The 26,609-nt window shown below is 38.7% G+C and overlaps 1 protein-coding gene across 2 annotated transcripts in view; it reads right to left on the bottom strand.

The window, feature by feature from the left end:
- Nucleotides 1-618: 618 nt before the first annotated feature.
- The window catches only part of PPARGC1B (PPARG coactivator 1 beta), a 153,590-nt gene continuing 127,599 nt past the window's right edge, over nucleotides 619-26,609 (bottom strand). The window contains exons 5-12 of one of the 2 annotated variants that reach the window (XM_063292423.1): nucleotides 20,207-21,389; nucleotides 19,228-19,264; nucleotides 17,713-17,777; nucleotides 16,503-17,271; nucleotides 15,456-15,534; nucleotides 10,046-10,167; nucleotides 8,555-8,709; nucleotides 619-7,456 (exon numbers count right to left, since the gene is read on the bottom strand). In XM_063292423.1, coding sequence (XP_063148493.1) covers nucleotides 7,353-7,456; nucleotides 8,555-8,709; nucleotides 10,046-10,167; nucleotides 15,456-15,534; nucleotides 16,503-17,271; nucleotides 17,713-17,777; nucleotides 19,228-19,264; nucleotides 20,207-21,389 — 2,514 coding nt within the window. In that variant the 3' untranslated portion in view covers nucleotides 619-7,352. Of the gene's footprint in view, nucleotides 7,460-8,554; nucleotides 8,710-10,045; nucleotides 10,168-15,455; nucleotides 15,535-16,502; nucleotides 17,272-17,712; nucleotides 17,778-19,227; nucleotides 19,265-20,206; nucleotides 21,390-26,609 lie in introns of both variants that reach the window. The other variant, XM_063292422.1, reaches the window with a different exon arrangement.

The raw sequence follows: 26,609 nt of genomic DNA, 5'->3' as shown, positions 1-26,609 counted from the left end.
AAAGAATATATCTGTCAGGATCAGCAATATTTCATTAATTTCTCATGCTGATTAGAAGGCCTGAAGGCCTATAACTTTGATCATCAGCAACAGTGTGAAGTTGTAACATAAGCCCTATTATTAAGTTGTCCAAAACAGAAATGATTAAAGAAAAGTGACTTGAAGTAAACTAGCATTTTGAGTGTAATTAATATGCATCCTGATAAGCTGACAATTAAACAGTGATTCTCACACCTCACTGAAGAAATAATAATCTAAAAACACTCAACCTAAAAACGTTTAATTGGATAGTGAAGACAGGGTAACCACAGACCTTAAAATTAAGTAGTTAATCTTCAACTGATTGCATATTTAATTTATACACATTACACTTACTGAGAGTAAGCTGCACTGATCATACTGGAGCTATGTAAATCTTGTGTAGATCTGCATGGGCATGTATCATAAATCTCTGTTACAAACCACAGGTTATAGCTTAACCACAAGCAAGTTCATGACTTGGACTGTTTGATGAGCTCTGCCTTTTGTAACTGACAGTAAACAATAAAATATATATGAAGGCCAAAATGTGTATGTACAATTCCACACAGAGTTATAGTCACACTGAACATGACGGACTTTATGGTATGTTTGTTATGGTTTATTTATTTATAGGCAGATCACTTCACTATTTACAGTACATGAATGTAGAGATTCTACAGTCTTTGTGATGTAAACAATTAACTCCGCAATGGGGGAGTCTCAAAAAGAAGCCAGTTCTGAAGTATTTACATAATTTAAAATAGAACTTTTATATACTCACTAGATAGATATAGAGAATACATTGAGCAATTTGGTTAAATCATCTACGAAACTATAGAATCTGACAATGTAAAAATACAAGAAAACATTCTCTCATTTAGAAGGTTGACGTTGAAATCACACTAGAAAGAAATATTTATTTAAAAAATGACAATAACAAAAGAAAGGCATAAAATGTATGCCAGTTAAAGTTAAAGTATATTACATAAATAAGGACATAACAAAACACAACTGGGGGAAAATAAGTGAAATATTAAAATCCTCTACTACTCTTTTAAAACATCAAACTAAAAACTTGATTGTATTGATTACAAAAGGGGTCAATTCTGCTGCCTTTACTTACCCAGAAGTAAGTTACCACTTAGTTAATACCTGTAAAAACGTAGCAGAATTGGGCCCTTCTAATTATTAGCAGTGTTATCCAAAAAGAAAAAAGATAGAGAAAAAAAACCCTCAGTAAAACCTTTATTTTATAATTTTTATTATAAATTACAGCAAATGTGCCCCTCTTTTAGGTGAAATTCTTACACCTTTCTCTAAAAATGCATCAATTTAGCCTCCTTCACATGCTCTGCCTCACATCCACACATAAACACACATGGCAAAGAGGGGTATGAATTCATCTTTGTCTGAAATTATGCTTCCTAAAGTACCAACCCCTGTACTAAAATCAGGCTTTCCAGGAGTTTGTCTTGCAATTGGTATCATACCCATGAAGAAATGGAAGAAAGAAAAAAAGATCAAACTATTGCAGGAAATCTGCTTTTCAGTGGTAAAGTAACCCTTCTAAAAATGCAGCACCTTTATGAACTGGTTCAGGTGCATTTTGATGCACGCAGAATTCTGTGCAGATGGGGAGGTCTAGTCTCTTCAAAAGCTGCCAAATGCTTTGAGAGGCTGCAGCAATGCAAATGCAACAGAAAAATGGATCAGCCCCTACTTTTGTACAGCTTTCTGCACACACTGGTTCATAGCCTGACTTGACGTACAACATGGCTATCACAGACAAATGAACCTAGGATCGATGCACATAATGTGGGCATGCTTTCTGGATTACCTGGGTTGAATCTTAGAGTGACAAGGTGATGCCTTTAATTATAGAGATTTGCATAAGTGAGATTCAAATATTAAAACTGGGGCATTTAAAACCTGATCTAATATTCACTAATATTCCAAAAATTTAACTTGCTTGGTTTCCATATGTAGGGACTACAGGGAGATTCAATTCAACATGTGAGCTTACACACAGGCTGTGACATCTAAGCCATTTTATGCTCAACATATGGACCAAATATCTTTCTATATATTACATTCATACAACATTTATCTTAGAATTAATTAGCAATACCCTTTTGCAGCTGCTCACTGTTAGTTCACATTCTTCAGCCGCTGTTAATGACAGCTACAATGCAGAATGCATAAGCCCCTAGTTGTTTTTGAGAAGGAGGGTGAACAGCACCTTTAGAACAAAGAGGTACCTGAAATCATACACAAGAATGTCATGGATGGGCTGTTTCCAAATGATACATAGGAATCAATGATATATTGTAGGGAATTATCAAAAAACAATCAAGTTACACAAATGGGAAAGAAATAGTTCTTTGCAAAAATTTCAAAAAACATGGAAATGTAAAAGAGGTTTTGTATGCCTACACTGCTAAAGAATGTCACACATGGACTATCCTCTTGAAAAAATAAACTGAGGAAATGCTAAACTACTTCCTATTTTTGTATAGTAAATGAATGCCATATTAAACACAGCCATGCAAACACTCATACAGACTCCTGTATGGCTTTTTGACATGGGCTACTGAGAAAACTGAGTGTTCATCACAAAAACAAGACAAAGCTGATACCAGTTTTATGGAGGTAGAATAGCTCAGAGAGGGAAAACAGGACAACTGTTTCAATAACTGGCAGTGAAAGTAAGATACAGAACCCAGTTCTTCTTGTGCAGTCTCTTTACAACACCGCTGTTTTACTTCTGCCAAAGTTCTCAGTTTATTTATCAATATCGATTTGTCTTTCACATAAAGCAATCTTTATTAAAGGACCAAGAGAAAATAAATGGCTTGTGACTTATTCCTATTCTTAAGGTATTTCTCCTGATTTCCCAACAAACAAACAAACAAACAAACAAAAAACAAATCTACAAAAGAAAATTAGGAGGGATCTCTCTCTCTCTCATACACACACCTACAAACATATATAGTTTTGTTTAAAAAAATAAATGTCTCCCTCACGATTGCCTTTCTTAATACACCCTTTTGTTCCGAAAAACCCTGGACAATGAATTCTCTTTATTTGGTTTCTCATGTGTTTTCACAAGATCTTGATTTGTTCTGCTGCTCATCATTATGGCTAGGCCTGCCCCTTGAATGTGGGGGTGTTGGCATTATGCATATAATTAAAGCAGTAGAGATTTAGGCAAACTTTGCAAAAGTCTATGCAGAAAGAACCACAGCAGCACATTCTTTATAGAAGGGCCAAAGAAAATGATCACTTCAGAAATGAATCCCCTAAGCTAATAGGTAGCATACAGTCATTTTTAGCCAGAGGACCTCTACATACTATCCTTGGAAAATCAAAATGTGCTGAATATAACTGCGCTTAGGAGGAATCTGCAAGAACACATTGGCAGCAGGGATGGCTGGAGCAAAATATAAAGCTCATTTTAATTCCTTATCCTAAGGAAAAGAAATAGTGCTTTTACTGTATGAAAAAAGGCCCATGTTGTATAGTAGACCTGTAGACCCACCAAGGTAATCACAGAATATCAGCTACCTATCCAAGCCTATGAGGTTTTTCACACTCCTAGGCAAGGAGCACAACCAGGAGACTGGATGACACACTTAGTTTAGTGGATCACAAGTAAGTCTATTATGTAGTTATTCTGATATTCAGAGAAATGAATACAAAGCAGGGTATTATACCCATCTGATCTTACCACTTCCTCTGTTATATGGAAATTGGCCTTTCTTCAGCAGTCTTTCATAATCACTCCTTAAAATATTTACGGAGCACTGCAGATGAGTGTTCTACATACCAAAACTTTTTAATGAATTATACAAACATTTGTATACCACTCTGCTTTAAAAGACTCAGGATGGTATTTGTTCTTCCTGGAATACTCTGCCAGGCGTTTGCCTAAAATTCTTCTGTCACAGACTACAACTTCCCAAGTTACTGTAAGAATAAATACGAACAAAGGATTTTCATACATTGCTGCCTGTGTGGGTGATGCAAACTAGCTGTGCTTCCAATAGCAATTAACATAAGCTGCAGGTACTGTAGCTGTAACCAGCGTCAAATGTGCGTGCTTTGCAAACCATCCCACTCAGGTTCTACATTCAACACTGCTAAATGTGCAGATGCTGAAGGGCTCAATGCCCATTATTTTCCTCCCATACATGTGTGCGTTTGTGCACATATGTGCATATTGCATAAAGTCCTAGTGAAGTTTCTCGCACAAAAAATATATTTCTATAGGCTTCAGGCAAAACAAAGATCACTTATTGCACCTCTCCCTACAGCTAGGATTGAGAGGCTATGTGCATTACCGGATCTTCCTTCCCTTCAAAGAGCATGCTGTGCATGCCCTAATATCACTGGCAAGTCCAGCTTCTTAAAAATAATTTGAGATATAAAAGCAGATAAGCCACATTTGCAAGCTATTTGGGCTAGAAGCAGCACCTTCCAAATAGCAGAAGGACTGTTTTTCCTCTTTCTTTCCAGCTGCATTCAACACTTTCAACACACTTAAAATTTGATGCATTTTCCATCTCTCTGACCAAACCCAGCTCTGAACTTTGATATCTCTTGTAACCAAGCCAGGAGATGGAAGAATTCCACTTACTAGTTGCTGGGGTGGTTATTATTTTTTTGTTGTTTGATTGTTCTCTGAAAACATCAGTACAGCACAGGACAGGACAGTCCTACCCACCCTAAATGTGTCACTATGTACATTCTACAGTAAGCTCTATAGCAATCACATGTAAACATCATTGTGGTAAGGAAATACTAGGACAGAAAAGGCAAAGCTACAATGAGGCACTTGTCAATAGCAGATACTTCATCTGGGACAGACTTTGTTCTGGACTGATCACAGGAAGATCTAATGGCCTTGCAATACTTTAATAACTTCCTAAACAGAGGTGTTACAAGTGACATGTTAGCCAAAACATTGTGATAGTAAACTTTCCTAATAGCATGGAAATTGTATTAGCTGCCAGATGAAATCAGGATTGTTATTATGAAAGCTCCAGATCACGCCCCCCATCCCAGAAATAATCAAATACTCAGGATGGGATAAGAAATTCCTTGACCTTATGGTGCTTTTGATATGTACAGACTTTATCAAGAGAATGGGGATTATTCAGACAAATAAGCTTTTGGACAGCATGAATTAGGCCACAACCAGGCAATGTCAGGGTGTTTTTGCCCTTTGATTTCAAATTAAATACATGCTAATGCTAAAGAAGCCTGAAGGGAAGAGAATCTAACTGTGGACAGAATTAAGGCTGTTGTATTTTATCTACATGGGATGGCTGAACCCCATAGGTCTCATCTTTCTGAAGAACAGAATAAAGAGATGGTTACTGATGGAGGACTTAGCAATGCTATTTGGTCCCCACTCGAAAGTGCTATCTCTTGCTCCTATTGCTTATTTAGTGTCTCCCTGTCACTTTGCTGGACATAAATTAGCACAAGAGCATCCATATTGCATCCGGCAAATGATGCATTTAGTATAGTATACTGTATGAAGAACTACACTCTTTAGGATATAATAAGTATTTCAATTATAAAGTGGATCCTTCTCATAGTTTTGGAGCATGAGGTTTCCACATGTATTCACCATTATCAGATGGCCTTGTTCTCCAGAAACCATTTGTCTAAATCAACCTAAGTTATGCAAGACTGATTTCCTTCCCATGGACATATCAGGGTTTTGAATTTAGGAAAAGCTAATCACTGAATAGGCAGCAAGATTTCTAAGCCACAGCAAAATCAAAAGAAAGTAAGAAGCAGGCAAACAGGCATATAGAATAGAAAAAAATAACATCATTAATATATAGCAATGGCTATATATTCTATGGCTTATTCAAATTTGCTCAGACAGAGAGCAGTATTTAAAATGGGGCAGAGATGCTCTGCTGATGCTGAGTACTGGGTACTCCCAGACAGTCAAAATGCAAGGATGCTTTTGACCTTTTTTCTGTTAGGTCTTGCAAAACAAACCCAGGCTATCCATCAGACAAGAGATTTTGCTTTGGTTGGATGACCAGATGGCCAAAAATCTATTCCTGAGGCTACTGGGGATATGACTTAAGGTACTAAATACAGTAAAGTGTTCTACATTCCTGCCTTTATGGTAATGTCATGAAGCAACGGCTACTGATGGTGGGTCTAACACTTAGGAGTCTTAACTTTTCTGGGTCACTTTCCAATCTTCTCTGCTCACAAGAGATTTCACATGTAGGATAAGTAGGTCAATGGCTATTAGTTATAATGGCTATACTGTATGTACTTTCCAAATCAGCAGCAGTGGACCTTAGATTACCACTTGCAGATCAACTGCTTTCTTGTACAGCTTGTGGGTTTCTCAGAGGCATCTGGTGGCCCCATGGGAAACAGGATGCTGACCAGAAGCAAGGCTCTTCTTATGTATCATTTACTTGGCTGGCAGGTGTTACCAGTTCACCATGAAGAAAGAGGGAAAAACATACCCTTTCACCTTTTCCTCATTTCTCACTTTATTTCACTCTTATTTATTTGCCATCTGAAAGCTCTGTTACCCAAATATTCAGAGCCTGCTTTGGACTGTAGGATCACAGTTTGTCATGTCTCATGCAGTCAGTGATTAAGAAATGGAGATCCCAGCATTCAGTCCAGACAAATGGAAAGAATGGCTTATATAGCAATTCTGTAGTGCCATTCAATAACCCCTTGGCTAATCAAGGACAAAACAGATTTTTTATGATTTTCAGATGAGCCACTCACTGAAGGGCACCATTCTGGAAAGGCTGCATCTGCTGAGGGGCAAGTGCCTCATTACAGTGCATAGTTAAAAATCAAGGAAGCGGTACAATAAATCTGAATTACAGTACATCTGAGCCATAAATACATTATAAGTATATATTTCTTTCTTCTATTAAAAATTAGTTTACAATCTTGATTCTATTCACAATTAACAATTTCATAATCACGCACTACAGACCAAAAAAGAAATAAAAGTTATGGTGAACAAAGCTGCCACTCCACGGCGGAAATGGGGCCAGTCAGAGAAAGGGTATTGGACAAGAAGAGGACAGAAGGCGTTTGCAGGCTCATCCTAACACAACCAATCAGAAGCAGAGATACTAACTTGTGGCAGTGGAACATCAACACCATGGGAACTCACAGACAGAAGCAGCTTGTTCAATGTAAACATCAATTTAAAGGGTCAGCAGTCTCTCTCTCCCTCGTTGTATATTTAATCATTTCTTGAAAACGTAAACATATTGGAAGTGCCTTGACTGAGGTATTAAGGTATTCCTCAAAGGTTAAGGCTGTTACCGATGCAGACTTTCCTGGGCCTCCTGCAGCAGGCTGTCAAAATCCATGGTTTCATATTTGCTTTTTACTGGAGCTGGAGAGGACTCTTCTGTATTGGAATCTGCTACAGATGGAGAAAAGATAAATGCTGTCAAAGGAAGGAAGGACAGACTGACTTGGTTAGAGGATCCCAAGAGGGTCAGCTAAGACATATAGCATGTATAATGCCTCTAAGCCACATGGAAAACCTCCAAAAGTTTGAGACTGCAGGATTTAATGATCACCAGTAGCCTATTGAGATCTCCCCGTGCTCTTCCCTGAAGAGGCCAGTCAGCAAATATGATGGGCCAGAACCCGTTTGGCTGAGGGAACCAAACTGTTTCTCAAGAGAGACGGTTGCCTGTGATCTGTCTGGAAGCTGGTTAAGAACTCCTGCATTGGATAATTCACTCTCCCTAATCAGATTGCTATTTTGAGTGACCTCATTATATTTTATTTCATATCTGTGCGCTACTTATTTATTTATTTATTTTATAAATTTATTCACCGCCCATCTCTCCCCTACGGGGGGACTCTGGGCGGCTTACAATAAAACAACTTAACTTTTTTTATGGTTATGGTTGATTCATTTAAATTTTGTTGAATTACAAAAGCTGCTGTATGTCCCTTTCAGGGGAGGAGAGCTTTAGTTAAAATGAAAGCAATTAAATTAAAGTCACTTATTGTCTGTGAAAATGAGCAAATGTGAAAATCCCTAGAATGTTAAAGTTAAGGTATAAATTAAAGGCTAAAGTTATGGTATAATGTGGTTTCTTTGGTTTTACTTAGTAAGAACACAAACCCTGCTACTACTATTTGCAAACACTGATTCATGGTTTAATGTGTTACATGTACCTAATCAATTTTGGTTAATTCAGTAACTGTGGTTAAATAATCAATGGATTAGTATGATGAGTGAATCAAGTATATGTGGTTGATTCAAGATAACCACTCTGATCCAGCCATCTCTGGGGGAAAAAGCCCCCCTGCATTATCTCTGATTGTATAAACAAAACACAATGCTACTAAATAGAAATAAATGTACCAGATAGTAAATCAGTACTAAAGATAAATAATAAGATATGTAATGGGAGACAGTATAGGAATTAATTCAGTCCAACCACCATTGCCAAAATCAGGTCTATTATGATGAAGCAGGCTGAGATGGTTGCTGGCTTACCCAAATCAGTGTATCTGGTCCAAAAGAAGTGTCCAAAGCCGCCATAAGCCAGCTGGAACAACGGCTCATTTCTTTTCCACAGTGAAGCACCATTCTTCAAGGACAAGGCAGCGTGCTCAGAACACCGGTATGTGATGACACCATACTTATCTCCCCTGAATAATGAAAGAGGGAATGCCAGCATAGCCAGCAAGGAAGCATTATTTATTTGTCAATATTTCTATTCTGTCTTTCTTCAACAGGAGCTCAGAGCAACTGGTTTAAATCTCATACAAACTTTACAGGAATTAGGATCCAAGAGTCTATTAATCAAACTACTATTATTACATTGGCATCTTCCAGCTGCTTTGGAAAAGAACACTTCAGCCAGGCTATTTGTTATTTTCATTCCCACTTACACACCACTCATGATAGTTAATAGCAATTAGACTACAAAATATTGACCTGCCCCTACACAATATAACATAAATTAAGAAAACTGCAACAGGGAGCCACTGGATAAAAATGGTTTCTCTCATAAAACAAGTAAGGAAGATTTTTTTATACATATAGGAAAACATAGCCTCAGCAAAAGCCTGGATTTACCATGGCTCTGCACTTGGGCCCAGGGCTGTACCAAACTTTTATCTCCCATCTCCCACTCCTAGCTGGGACGGGGAAATGGAGGCATGCTGGTCACAAAGACAAACAAGCCAATTGGACTCCAGTCTGATTATTAGTTAGGCAGAAAAGCAAAGCAGCAAACTTCCAGCTTTCACTTTCGCTTCCAGCTTTGAGATGGAAACAAGAAAGCTCTGCATAGCTAAACCCAGTTGGAAGATATAAGACACTGTATGTGTCATATACTGTATATGTAAATAACAGAGATCTACAAAACACTTGGAACTTAAAACGCCCCGTTTTGCATTTGAAACAGATAGTTCCAACATTATCAGACAGGTTCCAATGCTGTTCGGACTATTCTGGAAGAGTTTTGAGCTCAAAAGAGTCCCATTCCAAGCTTGAACAGGACTGTTTCAAATTCAATCTGCTTTGTATACCACAATTAAATAAATATACATAGGTTAAATAATGGTAATCCATTAGGAACTGAAAGAAATGTTGCATCCTCTGTGCGACGCAGCAGTGTTACTCCTTACACAATTAAATGATGATGGAATTAATGGCAGTTTCTTAGTCAAAAAATGTGTGATACAGTTGAGGAAAGAATGAATTTAGGACCGCAATCCCAATACATATTTAACCAGGAATAAGTTTAATTTACTTAACTTACTTCTGAGTAGACACATTATTCCAATCAATTAATACTCATCCTTTGCATCCACAGGGTCCACAGAGCAGATGTTTCTCCAAAGAACAGATATTATCCAGCTACTGTACTTTGGGGTCAGATTTTAATTTTAATCATAGAATAAGGAAGCTAATTTCCAAATACCCTTGATTTCCAAAAATGTTGCTGTCAGGGATAATAATAAGGTAAGGAAAACTCACCTTTTATTCTTGGTCAAAATGCAACACTCAACAATCTCTCCAAACACTTCAAACTGCTTCTTCAGTTCACTAGAGCTCATACTGCTGGCAAGATTTTGGATGTATACTACACGGCCTTCTCCCTGTTCAAGGACAAGAGTAAATCGCTCATGCCTGTCCTGATTTAATGTTTTGAATGGATAAACTCTTGATATCCCCAGTTCTGCTTTAATATTCAAGTAGTGCCTTTTTCAATATTGTTTTAGGCAAGTGCTGAAACTGTTTTGTTCCATTTGGTTTTAAACTGGTTTTAAATACATTGAGTGCTATTCTTGATTTTGGAGGGAAAAAAATATAGTTTTATCTTAAATTTGTTGTGTTAATGATTAAACTGTGTTGAAGTTTTAGACTATATGTTGTCACTTCTGGGGTTGAAAGATGATTCAGAAATATCAGTATACATTTGAAAAAAATGGATGAAAATGCATTACAGGTAGTCCTCCATTAGCAGCCTCATTTGGTTGTGGCAAAACAGTCGCTAAGTGACATGGTCGCTAAGCAAACCATGTGACTAAGCAAAGATTGCTGGTTGTTGCCATCTCATTTGGCTAAAGTTCTCTCATACGGGTATGCCAATGTTACTCTCACTCCAGCGTGCGCTGTTGTCAGGTGCAAAAATTTGGGTGTGAGCACCCACATTGGTCAGAAAATGATTTTTTTACTACTGTTTATTACTGTTGTATTTGCAAATGGTCACTATCCAAGGCAGTTGCTAAATGAGGACTACCTGCATTGAAAACAGATAATTGTCATTAAAAATGAAAAGCATTACTGATCAAATGAATCCAAGTTTTCAAAGAACCTGATGTGTGGAAAGAATGGATGGACAAAGGAGAAGGATAGTCTGGAGTAAGGGAATGTAACCTGTAGCAAAATACAAGATTGTAATGGAGAAACCTCAGATTACATATCTGTAAATTAGGTTCTACTAAACAAAGACACTACCCTTCTATGGTTTAAATTCTTCTAGTCACATTAAGATGTGTGGTACACATAGCAGTTAACAACACAGAATATTTATAACGATGCATTAAAGTTCTTCTAGTTACATTAATATATGTGGCAAACAGACTCGTCAGCTGCACAGAGTGTTTCTCGAAGCAGTGGAATGATAAATCCTTCCTAGTGTCTTCTCATCGTTTATACCATGATCCTCTTTTGACAACATGAGAATCCAAGAAAGAGGAATTGCAGGTTGGAAGATGTATGAATGCACAGGAGTAGTTTAGAAGGATTTAACTCACAAGTAAATTTTTTGTTGTTGTTGATTCTTTGGAGCCAGCCACAGTAATGGATGACTGATGGGAATTTTTGGCATTTGGGACAAGCTACTGAATTATATTCTTGGCTTAAAAAATGCTGGTCATTGTTTTTCTGGGAAGCTCTAAATTGTTCTATGGAATGGCCTAAAAACCTAAAGCTAAATGTGTTAATATGTTTTTCTACTACAGATTAAGGTCACTATGGTAACTAATCATTTTGGCCAAGTGAAGAGGTTGAATTTAATTGTCCCCTTTTCACATGTTAATGGTTGCATTGCCTAAGGGAGGAACTTGCCTGGACTTGTTTTAGTTTCAGTTTCCCTTCTGTGTAGGCTTGCAGAGAGTATGCAGCTGAGAGAAATCTCTCCTCTCAGCAAACAGCCTTTAAATATGTTTGTTTTCTGTAAATAAAATTATTTTTATAGAAATGCCTGGTGTGTGACTTTTCTGATCTCTCCTGGGCCAAAGGCTTTCCTAGCAATCTGCTAACAGGTTATGGGCCCAGTAAGCAGCTCAGTAAACCCAGTAAGAAGCCCAGTAAAACCCCAGAGAGAATAGAGAGATCAGTTCCACACCTCATGCACAATTTAAAGGCAGGTAGCAAAGACCTGTGAACATTTTCTTTGGAGCCACCTGGAGATTTTCCAGCAACTGCCGGTCTACAGGACAAAGAAGCCAGCTGAGGTGACTTGCAAAAGAAGGAAGAAGCCATGGCTACCTCCCAGCCCTCAGTGATGCCTCTGGAGCACCTATCAGAGACCAACTATTTGAATTGGGCCCTGAAGATGGAGATGTATCTTCACAGAGAGAATCTTTGGCTGCCAATTGGTGAGCAAACCCCCCCCAAATCCCAGTGCTGAATGGCTTAGACAGGATGAGCAGGCTAGAGCCACCATTATCCTGGGAGTTGAGGACAATCAGCTAATGCTAATTTCAAGTATATAGCACAAATGCCACAGCTGTGTGCTGATCTAAAGATAAAACCCTGTGACAAATACTTAGATTGTGTAGTTTGCAAAGAATGCAAAACACTAAAAGCTCCTGTGAGTAAGCACAGTGACAGAGTTACAACTAGACCTTTGGAAATCGTACACTCTGACATTATTGGTCCTTTTGCTCCAAGTCTTGGACAAGCAAGGTATGCAATGACCATCGTTGATGATTTCTCAAGATACACATTTATCTACATCTTAAAGCATAAAGATGAGGCATTTGAGAAATTTAAAGGGTTTGTGACATGGGCAAATGGAAAATTCCCTAGGCCTGTATCTGCACTCCAATGTGACAGAGGAGAAGAGTACCTTTCTCACAAATTCAAAAGGTTCCTAGTGGAAAAGGGGATAGAACAAATTCTTTCTAACCCTTACACCCCTCAGCAAAATGGTGTTGCTGAAAGAAAGGGCAGAACCTTGCAAAATGCGATGGAATGCATGCTTAAAGATTCACATTTATCTTTTAAGTATTGGGGAGAGGCAATATCTACTGCCTGTTATGTACAAAACAGATTGTATAACTGTGATTCAGGACACTCCATTCCATTTGTTTTATGGTGTGAAACCAAAGGTAAACCATCTTAGAGTGTGTGGTAGCACTGCTTGGGTTCATATTCCAAAACAACAGAGAAGGAAAGGAGGCCCCACAACAAAGGAAGCCATTTTTGTTGGCTATGAACAAAGCCAGAGGAGCTACAGGTTCATAATGGGAGAGAAATTGATAATTAGCAAAAGCACTTCTTTTGCTGAACAAAACTGGGGGAGATTAAATTCTAGCTCTCCAGTTGATCTGACCACCACAAGAGAACAGCAAGGACTTGCTGATAGTGATCTTTTGCCTGATGAGGACATTAAACCAGAAAAGCAAGCTGAAGATCTGTCTGATGAGACAGATGCTTCTCAGGAAAGTGATAGGAGTCAAAATTTAAGCCCTGTATTACCTCGCAGATCTCAGAGGAGTAATAAAGGCGTTCCTCCATCACGTTTTCTGGCTGAAACAGTAAAGGCTTTTCACGTATTCACAGAACCTGAGTCTTTAGAACAAGTGAATGCTTTACCACCTGAAATTGCACAAAATTGGCATTCTGCCATGCAACAGGAGTTAGCATCCTTGAAAGAAAATAAAACATGGAAACTGGTAAATCTACCTCCCAATGAATGCTGTTTAGGTTGTAGGTGGGTTTTCAAACTGAAAAGGGATGCTGATGGCAAAATCCAAAAATATAAAGCAAGGTTAGTTGCAAAAGGGTTCACTCAAAGGAAAGATTTAGACTTTGACAAGACTTTTGCACCAGTTACTAAAGGTGAATCAATTAGATTACTGTTAAAAATTGCAGCACTCAAAGGAATGTTAGTTCACCACTATGACATTCAAACTGCATTTCTCTATGGTGATTTAGACCATAAATTATACATGCAGCAACCCCCTGGCTATGAAAAAGGGGAAAATCTAGTCTGTGAACTGCAGAAGTCAATCTATGGGTTAAAACAAGCTGCTAGATCCTGGAACCAAAAATTAGATGGAAAAAAAACTGCAGAATTTTGGTTTTGAAGAAGGAAAAGCAGGTCCATGTGTATATATGAAGAAAGACAAACAAGGCTGTATGTGCATTTATGTTGATGATTTGCTGCTGTTCACACCAACAGAAAAACAAAGGCTTGATTTTGAAGTCTGCATGAAAAGCCATTTCACATTAAAAAGCCTTGGAACTGTAACAAATAACCTAGGTTTGGAAATACACAGGAAGAAGGATGGTAGCTTTCTGTTAAACCAAAGGGGAGATAATGTTAAAATAATGTGAATGGAAAGACATAAAGAGTTGTCAAAGAAAATTGGTTTGTGTCTTATTCTGTAGTATAAAAAGGGGAGTGTTAATATGTTTTTCTACTACAGATTAAGGTTACTATGGTAACTAATCATTTTGGCCAAGTGAAGAGGTTGAATTTAATTGTCCCCTTTTCACATGTTAATGGTTGCATTGCCTAAGGGAGGAACTTGCCTGGACTTGTTTTAGTTTCAGTTTCCCTTCTGTGTAGGCTTGCAGAGAGTATGCAGCTGAGAGAAATCTCTCCTCTCAGCAAACAGCCTTTAAATATGTTTGCTTTCTGTGAATAAAATTATTTTTATAGAAATGCCTGGTGTGTGACTTTTCTGATCTCTCCTGGGCCAAAGGCTTTCTAGCACTCTGCCAACAAAATGTACTAAATCTAACACGTGTTTATTTTCTTTTTAAGAAAAAGGAAAAGAAAGAGTTTTGCAGAGCAGGAGACCTGGTTTGGCATTAGCTACCTGGCCCTGGGTGAATGAGTGGGGAATCACACCATAGCAAACCTCTGAAGCAATTCTGACTTCCAATGTAGCCTCAAGATGTGGTCTTTTGTTCATCTGCAGGTCTGCAGAAAAGATTCCTATGCTGCACAGGCATCAACCATTTATGGAAGTCAGACCATTCATATAAGAACAATCTCTATTCCTAACATTTTACTTTACAAAGAATGAATGACTGTATAAGAAGACAAATACTAGGAATCTGTGTTCAAGAACACACGAAGCAGACTTCTTATCCAACCAGTTTGGGTCTGAACAGTGTCTTGATAGGAGATGGCTTTCTCATCTAAACATCTTTGAACTTAACAGCAGAAGAAAGATGAGCTCTAAATATGCTAAATGAATCCAGGTCTGCCTGATTAAAAGATGATATGGAATATCAAACCACTAGCTTCAACTGTGGTCTTTTTCGACTTCAACAATTCTCTATCTCCTCTTATTTTGTCTGATTTTTAAAAATGATATCACATGTTTTTCAAGATTCCAAACTCTATTACTCTGTGGAAGTGCATACTGATGAATTATGAACAGAGTTCTCCCTGTGCCAAGAACTCAATCTGTTGCCAGTTTCTTCCATTTTATTCCCTTCCAATATGTTCCTATAAGCTAGTCTTGGCAATATTGGAAAACCAGCTAATGCATTGTATTACCCCTATCTTGAGCGGAAATTTCTTTGTCCCCAAATTCAGATGTGTTTTAGAAAGAGGAAGTCATCTGATCTGATTGGAAACCACACCACTTCCACTTCATTCATTCCAAACCTCACTGAGAGCTCACAGGTCACTCACAATGGCTTTTTCTCTTTTTTTCTCCATCTGTCTCCGGCTGCTCATAGTTCCATCTGAACAATGCTTGCCATTTTCACGTCTATTGGAAAACAAGAAAGCACAGACCTAAATGGATTCTAACTCTTCTGAGTCTTAGAAATCACAATTAATCATAAAAATACTCCAAGAAATCACAGTTACATAGAAACATACTTCATGCTTGCAGGAACAGTCTCACCCATTAAAACAATCACTATAGAATGCTAAGGGCTATTGTAGATTCACAAACATTTAGCGTTTTTGAAAAAGGAGAAACCAGAGAGCCACCAAATATTGGACCAGAGGGGTAAACAAAAGTAAATGATTGAACCCATACAATTTGAAAATCTTCAGACATAATCTTCTTAGGCACAACCATACTGTGGTTTTGGCCTCAATCTCCATTACAAATAATCTTAAATTTATTTCTATGCATCTGGGTAACAGGGTATCTCTTTTTTCCCCTTGGTCCTCAAATAACCTTTTGTGCATGGAGAGTCTCCTTCCAATTCAGGGATGCTATCTATCCAGCAAAGACTGCCATTCCTGAATCAAGGAATGAAGGCAAATTTTCCCAATTTCTCTTGCAGCTGCCATTGCTATTTCTGGTGCAGTTCTAATAGGTCCATCAATCCTCTGGAGTAGATTTTCAAGGTCTGGAGGAGGAACTAATACAGTAAAAATAATTCCTCCCACTTCTGTTCTCTGCTCACAGGATTTCTGAATTCAGCCCAATGTCTTTTAAATTAGCCTTTTTAGACATAGCATCACTGCATGGCAAATCAAGAATAAAGAAAAAGATATAACCCTGTCTGAGAAATTCACAAAATTTGGTCTTTTGCTCCCCCAGGCTGACTGAAGGGCCACCAATCATACAGCATTGCATTATTTAAAAATGGAACTGAAGTGTATGAAGGTTTAATCCACAATAGTCTGAACCAATGCAATCAACAATGCAAACCAATGCAATTGACTATTGCCCATCTCAGACTCTTTCCTAACAACAGTATGGATTGCAAGTGAATGTACCTGAAAACCTGCTGGCTGACTGGAGACCTAGTTCTGCAGCATGAAGACTCTGAATCAGATCTGCTTCGGGAACTATAGTGCAAATTGGTCCTAGAAAGAGGATTACTGTGTGGACATCTGTTGGAACCCAATGGACTCATGTAGCCCTCCTCCTCCTCCTCCTCTTCTTCCTCCAATGGAGAACCAATCTCACTGCAGCTGTCTTCAAAGAGTGTATCATATTCAGGAGTTTTGAAGAACAGGGCCTCTTCATCATCCAGGGCACTGTCCAAGAGACCAAAGTGTTTGGTCAAACTGGCTCTGATTTCTTGGTCCCTCAGCTGTTTGCTGCCATTCTTCACTGAGCTTTTATCAAAACTCTTCTTGCTTGCTTCCTGATAGGGCACATCAGGCACTTGTCTCTTGTGTTGGCTTTCTATATGGCTCAAGGGCTCCCAAGATCTCAGCACCTTCCTCTGGAGCGAATACTCAGGTTTCAAGACTTGGCAATAATCGTGATCACCAAAAGACCGTGAGAAAGGGCGTTTCAACACCCCATGTTGCTCAGAGTGAGAAGGGTGAATAGCAGACCTACTCAGGTGGGCATAAAGCTCTGTCCGCACTGGGTGCTTTTTCTGATGCTTTCTGGAAGTTGGCCTATGACTGATCATTGGATGTGCCTCAGAGCTGGTGATGACAGCAGTCTTCTGTGCTGGTCTCTGGTGAATGTCTGGCTTATATAGGTCCTCTTCTGAAGGCTTGTATGGAGGAGTAGTTGGTGGTGTGAGACCTTATCTCCCCCAAGGAAGCAAAAGAATAAAACTCTTTCAGTATAGAAGCATGAAAGTAAAAAGCCATCACTGCAACCGGAATTAGGTCCATTTTAAAAAAATCATACATTCCCACCCCTTTGTGGAGGCTTCAAATGCTATCACACAGTTGATCTGGGATGGGTATGCTTTGCTATTTATATCCAGTCTTTTGTCTCTAGAAAATGGCTACAGCAGTTCCAAAATACTTGTCACTCAAATAAAGATAAGCTGCTCTGGAATTGTCTTTTCAAGGAAGGGAGAAATGAAACAGGGTTCAGAGGTGCCTAGATTCCTCTTCATTCATGTTAATGATTAAATGCAGGAATTATTACCTGATAATCTGGTTTTGGACAGTCTTTTCTCCATATTTTGATGGAACTCCTTTAATAATAAACTCTTAACATAAACTCTGTCCTTACCTGCAGTGCCACACAGCTCTACAGTCAGAACTTGATCAAAGCTACGCTTCCCAAGTGTTGATTCTCTAAAAATGAGAAGAAAAGTAGAGTGAAATGGTTACAGAAAAGCCAAAACATACTTTTGGAATGGGGAATTCACACAATAAAGTAGAAAAAAAGAAGCTTTAAAAATAACATGACATGGTGGGAGGATACCTCCCTGCTGCCATTTAAATGCCGTATCTTCTTTTTAATAAGTTTAGATAGATGGGCACTCATCTGGTAGCAGCTATTGAGTTGGGATCATCTCCAGATAACTATGTTGGAAAATTGATAAGCTAGAAAGGAACTAACTCTTTTAACTTCCACTCAGACAACCAAAAGGTCTCAAATGACCAACATAAACTAGTAAAACCTAACCTGAAAACTTGTTACAGATTTTCTGCTCAGGTACACATTACATTTACATACATGGAAGCCCATACTTCTGCTACATGAATTCACAAGTAAACAAACTTTGAAAGCCAAGGGCACATTTGAAATTTTGGGACCATGTGGCTGGTATATTCACAAAATGGTTGCCAGGGAGACTTACTTATTCACAAAATGACTGTCATGGTGAGCATAGCCAGACATAAAACATCCATTAATCAGCAAGCAAACTGACTGTCAAAGGCATTCCTGCAAACAAGTATTTGCAGCATAGCAGGGATACTATTACTAATGTAGCACAAGTTTTCAGCTAACTTTATTCTCATGAAGAACTAAAAGAAAGCAAGAAGTTATGCTTTCATATTTGTTCTAGTTAACATTGAAGCCTCCACAGTGAAACTTTTTGCTACAATAATGAATACGTTTCTGAAAGCAGAAACAATGAGATTTTCTGCATAAAGAAAACTGGCTCACTCTGGAGTGATCCTGCACAATTTAAGTTCTTCACTCTTTGCTCCTCATCTGTCTGGACATCTCATTCTTCCTTTGCTTTTATTGAAATATACTGAAATATAGTTTTTTTTAGTAAACTTTGACATGTCACCGCCAGATTGATTTCTATCGGTTCATATGTTTCCTCCCCTTAAAGTCTCCGTCAAGATAGGAGTAGTCCAGCGATTATGGCACCTTACTATCATATGCAGCATGTGATGAACATCTCAAGTTTGATGTGTCTTTAATAATAAAGATTCAGTTATGCATATGTATATATCAGTAGTTCCAGTGTCCTTAATGGGGCTTTATGCTCTAGATGAGCTGTTCTGAGTGTTTCTTGGGTGAGTTGCACATCACTTTCTATAAAATGCTTAGCTGCAATATGAAGTTCTTACCCAGTAGTGGATTATTTTGACATTAAGCTCCTGCACCAGAAGTCCTCTTAGTACACAAGCAGCTTAGCTTAAGGATAGTATCAACCCAGTTCTGAAGGCACAGCTTGGTTATCAGGATTGCAAAATTCTGAGACTGCCATTTGCCAGATTTTCTGGCTTCTGACACTTAGAGATATCATCATGTCACAAGATATATTTCGGGTATTGCACTTACGTTTGTGCCAAGGGCAATGACAGACACTGTGGTGCTTCTGAAACAAAAACAGAGAAAACCAGAATGATTCAATGAGCCATCTTTCTGCCCATAAACTGGATTAGAGAGCTAGTAAGAGAGACAGTAGATTATTTATTAATTTATTAAATTTATATTACCGCCCATCTCCCCTGATGGGGGACTCTGGGCGATTATGACCAAATGAGGTGAGCCATGGGAGATACATGATTTATCTTGTTTTGTAAACTTGAAAATATTGCAGGGGAGAGGAACTGCATTGGAGATGAAGGGGAGGGGATTAATTCTTCTTCCATGCAGTTTTTCATATTGAAATGATCCACCATACTGAATTTTATTGTCTTGTTACTGTTCTATGATTAATAGAGGGGAGAAGAGCTTTGGGAAACATTATATGGAAAAGAATAAATCATCTCTCCCAATGCTGAAATAGTGATCTGATTCAGTTTTCCCAGTGTCTGTCCCTAATTTAGCAATAGACTTAGAGGAATTATTTTCCTACCCTATATGACTGAGTCCTGAGGGGAGGGATTATGAGACAACTGGAACACTATACAGTATTTCAGAAGCTTCTCATTTCTCCCTCAATGTGTGAGTCACATCAAGCACACTGGGCTTCTACAAACTCTTCCTTGTCAGACTTGGCTCACTTTAATTAATACTGAACTCCTTCTTTGTCACGGCTTTGCTACCCTTCCCACTACTTTTTCAATACTCAATTAACTTTATAGGAAATTATCTATGCATTTGGTTTGGGGAAAGAGATTTCTCTTCAACAATATTTAAGATATTCAGTGGTCAAGCTAGTAGAATATGGGACCACATCACACCAGTCTCAGGCCTTGAAGAATGCTAGGACTGGTAATCATGGTAAAACATGAGTGGCTTTAACTTATATTCTCTTCCACAAATGTGGAAATGCTGGCACAGGAGAATGGCAGGGCTCCCTTCTTCTACATACCTGTTTGATGAAAGGGGGTGAAGCACTGACTCTCATTTGCTGTATAAGTGTCGCTTTCCCTAGAACTTTCTGGTGAAGGGGTCTGCAACTCCATTGGGAAAGTCTGATATCCACCATCCATCTCATCTGCACCACTCACTTCTACTTCTGCTGCTGGTGCTTCTGTATCAAAGTTTTGCAAAGATGAGCAGAGGGAAGGCTCTGTAGAAGCAAATGTGTTTGCAGTGGTCACTGAGGACGCTGTAGGTTCTGAGGGAGATTTATCAAGGAAAGATTGCCAAACACTGAGCTCAGGGTTGAGTCTTTTGGAGCGCCGCACTGCATAAATAGAGCTTTCCTGCTTGTGGCTTGACTTCCCACAGGCTCCCTGACCCAAGAGAGTCACCTGCTTTGCACCATCCTCTAGTGCAGTCTCTTTCTCAGCCTCAGACTCTACTTTGAAAGTTTGTCTCAGCTCAGTTTTCATTTCTGGTATTATTTTGGTTGTGGGCTTATATCCATCAGAAGATTCCCTCCCAGTATGGTGAGGTGAAGCTCTTGAAGTTTTGGGAGGCTGTGACCTGGCCAAAGAGGCATACACAGGTTTCGCTAATCGATATGGCTTACTCACATCACATGGGAGCTCTCTGGCAAGCAGCTCTTTCAGGATGGAAAATTCAGAAAAGGGAGTTCGGGATTGTTTGTAGCGCATGGAGAAGTGCCAAGGGCTGGATGGGCAATTGCCATTCCCACAGAGTGGAGGCCGCTGCAGGGGGAAATCTGGCTTGGCTCTTTTGGAGGGGCTGTGAAAAGGCTGGTGTTTTCCATCAACAGGATGTATGGAGGGCAGCTTTCTTGGAGGAAGGCAATAGGTATGCATGTAGTGGATAAGCTCCACTGCAGCATGAAGGTCCTTGTCTCCAATGCCTTTTTCAGAAGAAGAGAGAGGAGGTGCTACAGTGTTACTGCGATTCAACAAATCTTCGCTTAAATTGCTATCTTCTCTGTTTTGAATGTAATGTCTCTGGGGTTCACTGCAGCTGCTGCTGTTGTCAACATGACACTTGTCTAGTGGCCCACTGCCTTTTCCATGCAGGCAGTGTGTGGTGGCGGCTGTCGTGGTGGTAAGATGTTTATGAAGCTCGGTGCAGTTCCGACTCTGAGCCTGAAGAAAACTTGACTTTCTCTCTTGGACACCTTCCACCTTCAAAGGCAAAGAAAAAAGGAAGTTAAGCTACTACATCAAAAAGACATCCCATATTTGCACATTTCTTTATTCTAGGTGATCAAGTATATTAAAGCAGAGTTCGTTCAAATCTTTACATATTTTGCAACACTAAAATGGCTGTTTCAAGGCTTACTGCCTATGCTTAATTGCTGACCAACCAATATAATAACACTATATGGATTTTTCAACAACCCATATCAACTGTCACAGAGTCATATAATGTAATAAAACAATGGGTGAATCATACACATTCTTAAAGTCATTTCATTATGCCTTAAATGACAGATGGTTCTGGCTTTAATTCAAGAACAACTAGTTTAACAGAATAATTGATATAACTAGTATCCTCTATTATATTTCCAGAGAACTTGCAGAATCTGATTTTCTGGAGGTTGCTTGTATTGCTCTAGATTTGGCTTCTATTCTCACTGAGATGTCTATGCTTTATATAATATTGTGGAAATTACTGTGCAAATTCCATTGGTTTGTTTGTTTGTTTGTTTATTTTATGCTTGAAATAATAATAAGGCAACCAATCCTTACCAACATAGTCAAGGAAGTCTTCACAACAAAAAGAGGAAGATTGATCTCTGATCCATAAAATGAGTGTTAAAGAGGAACAGGATGAAATTCCAGCTTGCACTGTCCACAAGCATTTAACACAACTAACAAGTGTAAACTGCTAGAATAAATTACAAACAGAGGAAGGTTGGAACTTACAGTAATAAAAGCATATAAAGATGCAATACTAAAATTACTTATGCCAACTACACCAGAATTGTACATGCTTTACTATATGACCTTCCTCTATATCAGGGTTCCTCAACCTTGGCAACTCTATGCTGGGCAGACTTCAACTCCCAGAATTCTGAGAGTTGAAGTCTGCATAGCTTAGAGTTGCCAAGGTTGAGGAACCCTGCTCTATATAATGCTTTGCTAATAACTTTGAAATCTACTCCATTTAATTCAGTTGCAATGTTTCCCTATATATGTTCTATAGCTGTGGATGTCCTGCCCACATATAATAGCTGGCATGGAGACTAGGCTGCATAGATTAACTCCCTTAAATGCACGCACACATGCATGCACAGACACACAGACTATTGCAGGTGAATAGCCACACAGTAAATGGAGTTTTTGTAAAAACTGCTGTTAATCCAACAGCTTTATGAATTCCAGTAATAACAGTACTTATATTCAAAAGGATCTGTTTACTTGTTCATCTAAATGAGTTCTGGCACACTAAAAGAATAAATATGAAGGTGGGAACTTAAGAAAAATGTTTAAGAAGGTAACTATATTGGATATATATCTTAAAAACAGTCCTCTTTAGACTTAATGAGAGGGTTGTGGTGCAATATATTGTGACTATTGACACATACCCAGGTTTAATTCTGCTTTTATTTCTATGTTGAAATGCACTTGACATAAGTAGTTTCAGTACAGCATTTCTGTATGTTGTGATGCTATATATCTGTAACCATCATGTTAGAACCAACAAATGTATCTCACAGCTCCCATGGTTTAATCATATAAGCTGTTTTTGCCTAAAGATTCTATAAGTACAGTGGAAAATTATCTTGTTTCTTAATTGCACTTAATTGCAGTGGTAACAATTATACTTTATTGTGGATGTTATTTTAGTTCAAAGAAGCCTGTAACAACCATTGTATTAATAAACTAAATTATGTTCGGCCTGGCTGGAATTTCCAAATGATTTCTACAGAAGGTTTGGCATTCTATTGTATTTGAACTCATTTATTAAGCACCAGATATTTGTAGATTTGATTTCAGATCCATAAATATGGGCTTAAAGGACTAATTTAGAAAGGAAGGCAAGGAAGGCACAATAGAAGGCCCTCATAGAATTGTTCTTGCATCTTTATGTTGTTTCTTTTGGTACTGTGAATTCCAAACTTCCCCTCTTTGTACATTTGTGTGTTATAATGTTTTATACTTGTTAGTCATATTAAAAATATAGTTTTTATAAGCATTTATGCACAGTATGGGCTGGACTTTCATTCTGATCCCTAAGGAGGTTTTTATACCTTGAATCAGAGAAGAGATTAGGTCATTATCCACCCACCTCTGTAGGAATCTGTTATCTTTCATCACAGGCTTAGTTCCATAGCATTTTACATGCAGGCTGGCTTCTTTTGATAATTTTCTTTGCCTCTGAGACTGGGCACAGCTGATAAAATGCCAAGCCATGGGAGTACATTCCCTTTCACTGTTTTCACTGTATAAATTCCAATCCTGCAATTGTGATGGCATAAATGGTTGCAGAAAATGGAGGGGAGTGGAAACACTGCTGCAATGTGGGAAGACTCTTGCTGCAAGGGAAAAGTTCCTTTACTTTCATTTCTGGAAAATTAAAGCAATGAAAGATCTGTGCATAAATACACTTTCTGAAAGGTGGATCAGTGGGGATGCAACAGCATTGCTTAGAGGACTTTGGGCTTGTCTGTGACTACAGTTAAAAACAAAAGACAACATGGCTAGCATCAACATTTGGGATTAAAAACATAAAAAAGAAATAGCATTATCAGTATCTCCCAAGTTGCACAGACATGATGCCATTGATGGCAATGGCAAGAAACAAATCATTTAGCTATGATGTCTCAAGCATAATTCAGTAGCTGCAGTTCAGCTACATAAATACATACCAATTTCAACAGCTACTAAAGGCTAGGGGGAGAATTACATTAACCCAGCAAGTAACTCCTGTGCTGTGAGTGCTAATTTCCAGTATGTGAAATGCCATACTGGTCCTTCTAGCCACTCTTTTAAGTTCATTTTAATTGAAACTATCGATAAAAATGAAGAGTGTCTTAAAACGATATCAAGAAAAAGACAAAAAAATATACATCATCTTAAGGAGAAATACATTTAAACATCCATATTCAGTATTTCCCCTCCAAAAAAAAATAAGGTATTTGTACAGATTGAGTAGAGACATTAAGACTGGATTTGAGTAAAATGATCCTTAATTATAATATTCTTCAAAGGTCTTTTTCTATACTAAAACTTCAGCCAATTTTCTATACTTAACACATCAGTGAGAAAAAAAAAGGAATATTAGTTTTGTGGGGGGGAAAAGCAGAGATTGTATTATTTCTTCTATTGTGTGAAAATACAGACAAACCAGTATCAGGATTAATTTTTTTAATGCTTTCCCTGATTTCCTCAAAGACCTTTGATCATCTCTACTTAATACAAGATAGGTAGAAATTTACTTTGAACAAGTCCTTATCTTTGTCTCTCATCTATCTGTCTATCTACCTACCTTGTTGTTTATTCATTTAGTCGCTTCCGACTCTTCGTGACTTCATGGACCGGCCCACGCCAGAGCTTCCTGTTGGTCGTCAACACCCCCAGCTCCCCCAGGGACGGGTCCATCACCTCTAGAATATCATCCATCCACCTTGCCCTTGGTCGGCCCCTCTTCCTTTTGCCCTCCACTCTCCCTAGCATCAGCATCTTCTCCAGGGTATCCTGTCTTCTCATTATGGGGCCAAAATATTTCAGTTTTGCCTTTAATATCATTCCCTCAGGTGAGCAGTCTGGCTTTATTTCCTGGAGGATGGACTGGTTTGATCTTCTTGCAGTCCAAGGCACCCTCAGAATTTTCCTCCAACACCACAGTTCAAAAGCATCTATCTTCCTTCGCTCAGCCTTCCTTATGGTCCAGCTCTCACAGCCATACATTACTACGGGGAACACCATTGCTTTAACTATGCGGACCTTTGTTGTCAGTGTGATGTCTCTGCTCTTAACTATTTTATCGAGATTGGTCATTGCTCTTCTCCCAAGGATTAAGCGTCTTCTGATTGCCTGACTGCAGTCAGCATCTGCAGTAATCTTCGCACCTAGAAATACAAAGTCTTTCACTGCTTTTACATTTTCTCCCTCTATTTGCCAGTTATCAATCAAGCTGGTTGCCATAATCTTGGTTTTTTTGAGGTTTAGCTGCAAGCCAGCTTTTGCACTTTCTTCTTTCACCTTCATCATAAGGCTCCTCAGTTCCTCTTCGCTTTCAGCCATCAAAGTGGTATCATCTGCATATCTGAGATTGTTAATGTTTCTTCCAGCGATTTTAACTCCAGCCTTGGATTCCTCAAGCCCAGCATGTCGCATGATGTGTTCTGCGTACAAGTTGAATAGGTAGGGTGAGAGGATACAGCCCTGCCGTACTCCTTTCCCAATCTTAAACCAGTCCGTTGTTCCGTGGTCTGTTCTTACTGTTGCTACTTGGTCGTTATACAGAGTCTTCAGGAGGCATACAAGATGACTTGGTATCCCCATACCACTAAGAGCTTGCCACAATTTGTTATGGTCCACACAGTCAAAGGCTTTAGAATAGTCAATCAAACAGAAATAGATATTTTTCTGAAACTCCCTGGCTTTTTCCATTATCCAGCGGATATTGGCAATTTGGTCACTAGTTCCTCTGCCTTTTCTAAACCCAGCTTGTACATCTGGCAATTCTCGCTCCATCAATTGCTGAAGTCTACCTTGCAGGATCTTGAGCATTACCTTACTGGCATGTGAAATGAGTGCCACTGTTCGATAGTTTGAACATTCTTTAGTGTTTCCCTTTTTTGGTATGGGGATATAAGTTGATTTTTTCCAGTCTGATGGCCATTCTTGTGTTTTCCAAATTTGCCGGCATATAGCATGCATTACCTTGACAGCATCATCTTGCAAGATTTTGAACAGTTCAGCTGGGATGCCGTCGTCTCCTGCTGCCTTGTTATTAGCAATGCTTCTTAAGGCCCGTTCAACCTCACTCTTCAGGATGTCTGGCTCTAGCTCACTGAACACACCGTCAAAGCTATCCCTGATATTGTTATCCTTCCTATACAGGTCTTCTGTATATTCTTGCCACTTTTTCTTGATCTCTTCTTCTTCTGTTAGGTCCTTGCCATCTTTGTTTTTGATCATACCCATTTTTGCCTGGAATTTACCTCCGATGGTTCTAATTTTCTGGAAGAGGTCTCTTGTCCTTCCTATTCTATTGTCTTCTTCCACTTCCACGCATTGCTTGTTGAAAAATAATTCCTTATCTCTTCTGGCTAACCTCTGGAATTTTGCATTTAATTGGGCATATCTCCCCCTATCACTGTTGCCTTTTGCTTTCCTTCTTTCTTGGGCTACTTCTAGTGCCTCAGCAGACAGCCATTTTGCCTTCTTGTT

The sequence above is a fragment of the Candoia aspera genome, chromosome 2, assembly GCF_035149785.1.
Source record: "Candoia aspera isolate rCanAsp1 chromosome 2, rCanAsp1.hap2, whole genome shotgun sequence".
Classification (NCBI taxonomy): Eukaryota; Metazoa; Chordata; class Lepidosauria; order Squamata; family Boidae; genus Candoia; species Candoia aspera.
The sequence above is the reverse complement of the archived record's forward strand: the minus strand, read 5'-3'. Positions and strand labels throughout refer to the sequence as shown.